This window comes from Orycteropus afer, unplaced genomic scaffold (assembly GCF_000298275.1).
Source record: "Orycteropus afer afer isolate SDZICR_OR568_19922 unplaced genomic scaffold, OryAfe1.0 scaffold00334, whole genome shotgun sequence".
Classification (NCBI taxonomy): Eukaryota; Metazoa; Chordata; class Mammalia; order Tubulidentata; family Orycteropodidae; genus Orycteropus; species Orycteropus afer.
This window is the reverse complement of record NW_006921921.1, coordinates 173,015-181,526: the sequence shown is the minus strand read 5'-3', so window position 1 is coordinate 181,526 and position 8,512 is coordinate 173,015. Positions and strand designations below refer to the sequence as shown.

Below are 8,512 nucleotides of genomic sequence, written 5' to 3'. Positions count from 1 at the left end.
AGGATTCTATGGGCAATATCTCGGAAGGGAGGTTGGGCAATCCTACTTCCGTAGTGATACTGCCTCGGAAACCCAAGGAGGGGTCACTATGAGTCGGGGTCGACTCGACGGCATATAACAACAACAACAACATGGGCAATATAGGAGCTCTGGTAGCATAGTGCCTAAGGCACTTGACTGCTAACCAGAAGGCTGGCAGCTCAAACCCACCAGCTACTCGGAAGGAAGGTTGGGCAATCCTACTTCTGTAGAGATGCTGCCTCGGAAACCCAAGAAGGGGTCATTATGAGTCGGGGCTCACTCAATGGCCCATAACAACAACAACAACATGGGCAAAATACTGAATGATGCAGGAAGCATCAAAAGAAGATGGAAGGAATACATAGAGTTACTATACAAAAAAGAATTAGTTGATGTTCAACCAATTTAGGAGGTGGCATATAATCAAGAACCAATGGTATTGAAGGAAGAGGTCCAAGCTGCGCTGAAGGAATTGGTGAAAAGCAGGGTTTCAGGAATTGATGGAATATCCATTGAGAAGTCTCAAAAAACAGATGCACTATTGGAAGCACGTAGTTTTTGCCAAGAAATTTGGAAGACAGCGATCTGGCCATCTGACTGGAAGAGATTGATATTTGTGCCCATTCCAAAGAAAGGTGATCCCCCAGAATGTGGAAATTATTGAACAGTATCATTTCTATCACACACAAGGAAAATTTGGCTGAGAATAATTAAAAAACTGTTGCAGCAGTTCATTGATAGGGGACTGCCAGAAATGCAAGTTGGATTCAGAAGAGGATGTGGAACAAGGGATTTTATTCCTAATGTCAGATGGATCTTGGCTCAAAGCAAAGAATACCAGAAAGATGTTTACTTGTGTTTTATTGACTATGCAAAGGCATTCAGTTCTTTGGATCATAACAAATTATGGATAACATTGAGAAGAATGAGAATGCCAGAACACTTAATTGTGCTCATAAGGAACCTTTACATAGACCAAGAGGCAATCATTCAAACAGAGCAAGAGGGCACTGCATAGTTTAAAATCAGGAAGAGTGTGTGTGAGTGTTACATCCTTTCACCATACTTATTCAATCTGTATGCTGAGCAAATAAACAGAAGCCAGATTTTGTGAAGAAGATCATGGCACCAGGATGGGAGGAAGACTCAACAACTTGCAATATACAAATAACACAACCTGGCTTGCTGAAAGTGAAGAAGACTTGAAACACTTATTAATGACTACCAAAGACCACAGCCTTCAGTATGGATTACACCTCAACATAAAACAAAAATCATCACTAGACCAATATGTAGTATCTTGATAAATAGAGAAAAGATGCAAGTTGTCAAAGACTCATTTTACTTGGACCCACAATCAACATCCCTGGAAGCAGCAGTCAAGAAATCAGACGATATATTGCATTGGGCAAATCTGCTGCGAACGACCCCTTTAAAGTGTTTAAGAGCAAAGATGTAATTTTAAAGAGTAAGTTACGCCTAACCCAAGCCATGGTATTTTCAGTAGCTTCATATGAATGTGAGAGCTGGACAGTTAATAAGGAGACCACAGAAGAATTGATGCATTTGAATTGAGGTATTGGTGAAGAATATTGAAGGTACTGTGGACTGCTAGGAGCTCTGGTAGTGTAGTGCCTAAGGCAATTGACTGCTAACCAGAAGATTGGCAGTTCAAACCCACCAGCCACTCCTCAGAAGGAAGGCTAGGCAATCTACTTCCATAGCAACACTGCCTCAGAAACCCAAGGAGGGGTTGCTATGAGTTGGGGTCCAACTCAGTGGCACATAACAGCAACAACAACATGGACTGCTAGAAGAGCAAACAAATCTTTCTTGGAGGAAGTACAGCCAGAATGTTCTTAGAAGCAAGAATGGCTAGACTTCATCTCTCATACTTTGGTCATGTTGTCAGAAGGAACTTGACCCTGGAGAAGGATTTCATGTTTGGTCAAGTGGAGGGTCAGAGAAAAAGGGGAGGACCCTCCATGAGATGGATTGACACAATGGCTGCAATGATAGGCTCAAGCACAGCAACGTTGTGAGAATGGCACCGGACCGGGCAGTGTTTTCATTTTTTTGTACGTGGGGTCACTGTGAGTTGGGATCAACTTGACATCGCCTAACAACAACAATATTATGATTCTCAGAGCATTCCAATTTCATTGACTGACTTTGCTATGAAATGTGGTTAGCATTAGGAATGAAAACCCTATTGAACAGTGCTACTCTGTCCCATAGGGTTACTATGAGTAGAATCGACTTAGTGGCAGTGGCTTGCATTTTTTTAATTAAGATAAAGTATACCATGTTTATTGTTTGATTTTAGTTTCTTTTGACGAATTTTGTAAGACTTAATGTTGGTGTTGTTGGTGGATTTTTGTTTCAATAACTAGTTAAATCTGAGTGCCTGATTTGTATTTGAACTCAAAAAGGTGACCTATTAAATTCTTCATAATGATACACAGATTATGATATTCTTTCTCATAACTTACCAACACATTTACTGTCTGTGCTTAGGAGGAAGAAGCAGACGTTGAAGGAATTCAGTATAAAACACTACGAACATTTCACCATGGAGTCAGGGTTGATGGCATAGCTTGGAGCCCAGAGACTAGACTTGATACCTTGCCTCCAGTAATCAAGTAAGTTTGAAATTACTCATTAATGTCCTTTCATTGTTATAAATGATTTAAAGTCTTTGAATGTAGAGACTTTTTTTTTCCCCCTGGAATTTCCATTTCCATTTTTCCCAACTCTGGACATTAGATATTTTTATTTTGGGCTTATCATCTGCATTTGGATTTAAATAGACAACCGTGGCAGGGCTGTTTTGAGTATACATTTGGGCCTAAGTACAAAGCTCTTCACCTGATATTCAGATGGATTTAAAGTTTTCACAGATTCTGCTTTGACTTTACCACCTTAATTATTAAAAGTACAACTCTGTTAAAATAACTATTGGTTTGAGGCATTAATCAACCTTTCTGCCCCATATGTAGATCAAGTTTAAATTATCATATTTACAGTATATAAATCTGTCATTTTAGTCCCTGGGCTTTGGTTTTTGTGAAATCTGAAAGAGCAATTAATAGAAAACTCTTTACCTGCCTTCACAAAGACAGGAATCTGTCAGGCTATTTAAGGTTTCTAACAAAACACTGGCTTTCCGTAGTTGTCAAATCTGAAAGCAGTGTCCTCTTCTAGTAAACACTTCTTAGCACCCTTAAGTTTGCATCTATAAGCTAACTTAATTTTATTTAATCAAGTGATAATTTACATGCAGTGTAATGCTCAGATCTAAACGGTACAATTTAATCAGTTTTGACAAACGTATATACTTGTATAACCCAAACCTTCTTAGAAAAACAGCATTTTTGTCACCCAGAAAGTTCTTTTATGCTTCTTCCCAGTCAATCCCCATACCTGGCCCTTACCAAACAATCATTGATCTGATTTCTATTACCAGAAATTAGTTTTGCCTGTTTCAGGACTTCATATTAATTTAATTATGTAAAATGTATTTTTTGTGTCTGCCTTAGTGTTTGCGATTTATCCATGTTGTATATACCAGTGGTTTATTTATTTTTGTCTTTGAGTGGTGTTCATGACACTGTATGAATGTGCCATAGTTTGGTTTTTAACGAACACCTGGCCAGTTTCCAGTTGTTAGCTATTCTGACTGAAGTTTCTGTGAGCATTCCTATCTATAACTTTTGATGGATATATGCTTTTATTTCTTTTGAGAGTAGGAATGCTGAGTTGGAGGGTAGATGCATGTTTAGTATTTTAACAAAGTGTCAGTTTCCAAAGTTCTTCTAACATCTTATACTCCCAGCAATAAGAATATCCCGGTTGCTCTACCTATTTACCAACATTGACTGTTCTCATTATTTTGAATTTTTGTCATTTTGGTTAGTACCACAATGACATTTCCCTGATAACTAAGGATGTTGAGGACTTTCAATATCATTACTCTTTTGCATATGTTTTATGAAGTGTCTGCTCAAGTCTGCCCATTTCTTATTCAGATTGTTTGACTTATTTATTATTTGTGTATTATGGTTATCAATCCTTTGTCAGGTATATGAGTTGTGACTGTTTTCTGTCAACCTGTGGTTTGCCTATTTATTTTCTTCATAGCACCTTTTGATAAGTTTTTACTTTGGATAAAGTGCTGATTCTTCTTTCTTGGTTAGTGCTCCCTGTATCCGAAGAAATCTTTGTCTATGACAGTGTTATGAAGGTGCTTACCTGTGTGTTTTTTCTAAGGGCTTTTATAGATTTTGGCTAACTTAATTTTGAATAATCTATACAATAGTTCTGGTCAATAGCCAAACAGAAATAATTAACTTTAGAGACAGAATAGTTGTCATGTCCTGTATTCTCTTTATTCTCTCAGTTGACCTTAAATTAGATTCCTAGAAAACTGCAAAGGTAGACTAAGTTACATTAGGTCTCTGTAGAGATGTCTTGACAAAACTATATCTTAGCATTATGTTCTGGGCATTGAGGAAATGTCAATGAAAGGAATGACTATGTGAATAGCATACATGATCATATGACCATTATGATCATATCATATAGTCAGTGTGCTATTCATTTCCCTTTCTATTTAAATAAAATATTCACAGAGTCTAGGCGTAAACAAGGATCCATCTCGTTACATTCTTTAGCAGAGTTGGAAAGGTAAGGAATCCATCTCTTCCCCTGGTTTTGAGTTAAGTTTTGTGATGCTTCTGTTAACCTAGATGTTCTGGTGTTATATCCTATACTCCCCTCATTTTATGGCACCTATTTTCCTGTCCTCTTTCTAGGATTTATCGTTTTGTTCCATTAGTTCCTCCTCCCTTTGGGGTCCTGTTTTGAATCCTTTTTAGAACTACCCACTCACTGCCATTGAGTGATTCCAACTTATAGTGAGTGACCTCCCATAGGATTTCCAAGGCTATAAATCTTTATGGAAGCAGACTTTCTCGTCTTTGTCCTGTAGAGTGGCTGGTAGGTTTAAACTGCCAGCCTTTTGGTAAGCAGCCCAATATTTTAACCATTACACCACCAGAGCTCCTTTTTTAGAGCTAGGCAGATAAAAATAATAATTTTGGAAAACATTAATCAGCCATTAATTTTAAAGACAAAATTTTTAGCACAAGCTAACAGCACAATTTTGTTGTTTCCAAAGAAATGACATATTTTTATTATGAAAATAGTACATAGTTACTACGTAAAATTTGGAAAACATAAATACAGTAATGGAAAAATGCCATCTATATATTCTGTAACACATAGGGTCACCATGAGTCATAACTTAATATCAATTCCTTTTCCATTCTTTTATAAATGATTTTACACAATTGTGATTCAGCTATATATGTAAGTTTATATACTTCTTTTTTAACTTTATGGGGTTTTTCTCCCCATGATATTCCAAAATAAATAAGTAATATTTTTTCATGACTCTGTATTAAGGAGCTCTGGTGGTGTAGTGGTTAAGGCAATTTGGCTATTTAACCAAAAGGCCAGGGGCTCAAACCCACCAGCTACTCTGCAGATACTGAGAAAGAAAGATGAGGCAGTCTGCTTCAGTAAAGATTTGCAGCCTTGGAAAACTCAATGTGAGTCACCATGAGTTGGGATCAACTCAATAGCAGTGAGTTTGGTATTGTTGGATGACTATATATATATTGGTCTATCAAGATGACTGAGCTTTAACTTAGTATCTCTCTCATCATAGTTAACTTTTATCTTTCACCTAGAAAGAAACCCTTGCCAATGATTTTATGTTGAACATTTAGTTTCCTTAAGACTTTTCTCTCTCTCCTTACCTTCCTACTCATTTCCATAACCACTTGCTTGTTTTTTACAGTGCTAGAGAGTGAGCTATTTGCCTTACTTGGGTTCTCACAGGTTTTCTGCTTTTACAAAAGTAATGACTTTAAACATCCCTAACATTCAGATATTCAGTTGGGAGCCAGCAGCTAGAGAAAGGAACCAGGAAGGAGAGAGAGAGAAGGCAGTGTAGTGCAGGTATGAAGCCAGCAGCTGGAGGAGGGAACTAGAAAGGAGAGAGAGAAGGTGGCATGAAGTAGGTTCAGAGCCAGTGGCCAGAGGAGGGAAACAAGAGAAAGAGAAGGCGGCACGAGGCAGGTTCAGAGCCAGCAGCCAGAGGAGGGAACCACGAAGAGAGAAAGCCAGCACATCGGGTGCAGAACAGCTAAGGGAGACCAGGAAGTGAGTGGAGCTGTTTGGAACAGCTAAAGGAGATGAACTTGACTGTCAGTTTGTCGTACTGTGGTGGCTTGCATGTTGCTGTGAGGCTAGAGGCTATGCTACCAGTATTTCATATGCCAACAGGGTTACCTGTGGTGGACAGGTTTCAGCAGAGCTTCCAGACTAAGACAGCTGGGAAGAAGGAAGAGGCTATCCACTTCTCAAAGAATTGGGCAGTGAAAACCTTATGAATAGCAGTCAAACACTGTCTGATATATTGCTGAAAAACTTTAGGAATAGCCATGAAACATTGCCCTAGATAGCATCAGAAGATGAGCCCACAGGTCGGAAGGCACTCAAAATACAACCAGGGAAGAGCTGCCTCCTCAGAGTAGAGCCAAACTTAATGATATGGGTAGGGTAGAGCTTTTGGGACCTCCATTTGCTGATGTGGACTGACTCAAGATGAGAAAAAATAGCTGCAAACATCCATTAATAAGCAGAACATGGAATGTACAAAGTATGAATCTAGGAAAATTAGAAGTTGTCAAAAATGAAATGGAATGCATAAAGATTGATATCCTGGACATTAGTGAGTTGAAATGGACTGGTTTAGGACATTTTGAATCAGACAGTCATATGATCTGCTATGCCGGGAATGACACATTGAACAGGAATGGCATGGCATTCACCACCACAAAAAATGTATCAAGATCTATCCTGAAGTACAATGCTGTCAGTGGTAGGATACTATTCCTATGCCTACAAGGAAGACCAGTTAATACTCCTATTATTCAAATTTACGCACCAACCACCAAAGCCAAAGATGAGGAAATTGAAGATTTTTACCAACTTTTGCAGTCTGAAGTTGACTGAACATACAATCAAGATGTGCTGATTATCACTGGTGATTGGAATGCAAAAGTTGGAAACAGAAGAATCACCAGTAGTTGAAAATATAGCCTTGGTGATAGAAATACTGCTGGAGATCTCATGATAGAATTTTATAAGAACAACGACTTATTCATTGCAAATACATTTTTTCAACAACACAGTGCTTATACACGTGGACTTCACCAAATGGAGTACACAGGAATCAGATTGACTACATCTGTAGCAAGAGGCAATGGAGAAGCTCAATATCTTTAGCCAAAACAAGGCCAGGAGCTGATTGTGGAAGAGACCATCAAATGAACTCATATGAAAGTTCAAGTTGAAGCTGAAGACAATTAAAACAAGTCTATCAGAGCCAAAATTATGACCTTGATGCAAAATATGACCTCCTAAATTTACGGATGATCTCAAGAATAGATATCAAGCATTGAACACCAGTGACTGAAAACCAGAATAATTGTGGATGACATCTAGAACATCATCCATGAAGAAAGCAAAAGGTTGTTAAAAAGGCAGGAAAGGAAGAAAAGACCAAAATGGATGTCAGAAGAGACTCTGAAACTTGCCCTTAAATGGAGAGTGGCCAAAGCAAATGGAAGAAATGACAAGATAAAACACTTGAACAGAAGATTTCAAAGAGCACCTGAAGAAGACAGAGTCAGTTATTATAATGAAATGTGCAAAGACCTGGAGTTAGAAAACCAAAAGGGAAGAACGTGCTCGGCATTTCTCAGCTTGTAAGAACTGAATAAAATATTTAAGCCTCAAGTTGCAATATTGAAAGATTCTATGGGGAAAATGTTGAATGATGCAGGAAACATCAAAAGAAGATGGAGGGAATACACAGAGTCACTGTACCAAAAAGAATTGGTCGAAGTTGATCCATGTCAGGAGGTGGCAAATGGTCAAGAACCGGTGGTGTTGAGGGAGGAAGTTGAAGGTGCACTGAAGGAATGGCAAAAAACAAGGCTTCAGGAATTGATAAAATATCTATTGAGATATTATATGCCACACTAGAAGCACTCACTCAGTTATACAAAGAGATTTGGAAGATAGCCACCTGGCCAACTGACTGGAAGAGATCCATATTTGTACCCTTTCCAAAGAAAGGCAGTCCCACAGAATGTGGAAATTATAGAACAGTATCATTAAGATCACATACAAGTAAAATCTTACTGAAGATAATTCAAAGACAGTTACAGCAGTATATTAACAGAGAACTTCCAGAAATGAAAGCTGAATTCAGAAGAGGACATGGAACAAGGGATGTCATTGCTGATGTCAGATGGAGCTTGGCTGAAAGCAAAGAATACAAGAAAGATGTCTACTTGTGTCTTATTGACTATGCAAAAGCATTTGATTGGGTGGATCATAACAAATTATGGATGAC

At 38.3% G+C, this 8,512-nt stretch overlaps 1 protein-coding gene across 1 annotated transcript in view; it reads left to right on the top strand.

Moving 5' to 3' along the window:
* NUP37 (nucleoporin 37) overlaps nucleotides 1-8,512 on the top strand; it is a 74,370-nt gene that overhangs the window by 6,946 nt on the left and 58,912 nt on the right. Inside the window, exon 2 of the mRNA XM_007952382.2 lies at nucleotides 2,539-2,663. Within this exon, the coding sequence (XP_007950573.1) occupies nucleotides 2,539-2,663 (125 nt within the window). The remainder of the gene's footprint in view (nucleotides 1-2,538; nucleotides 2,664-8,512) is intronic.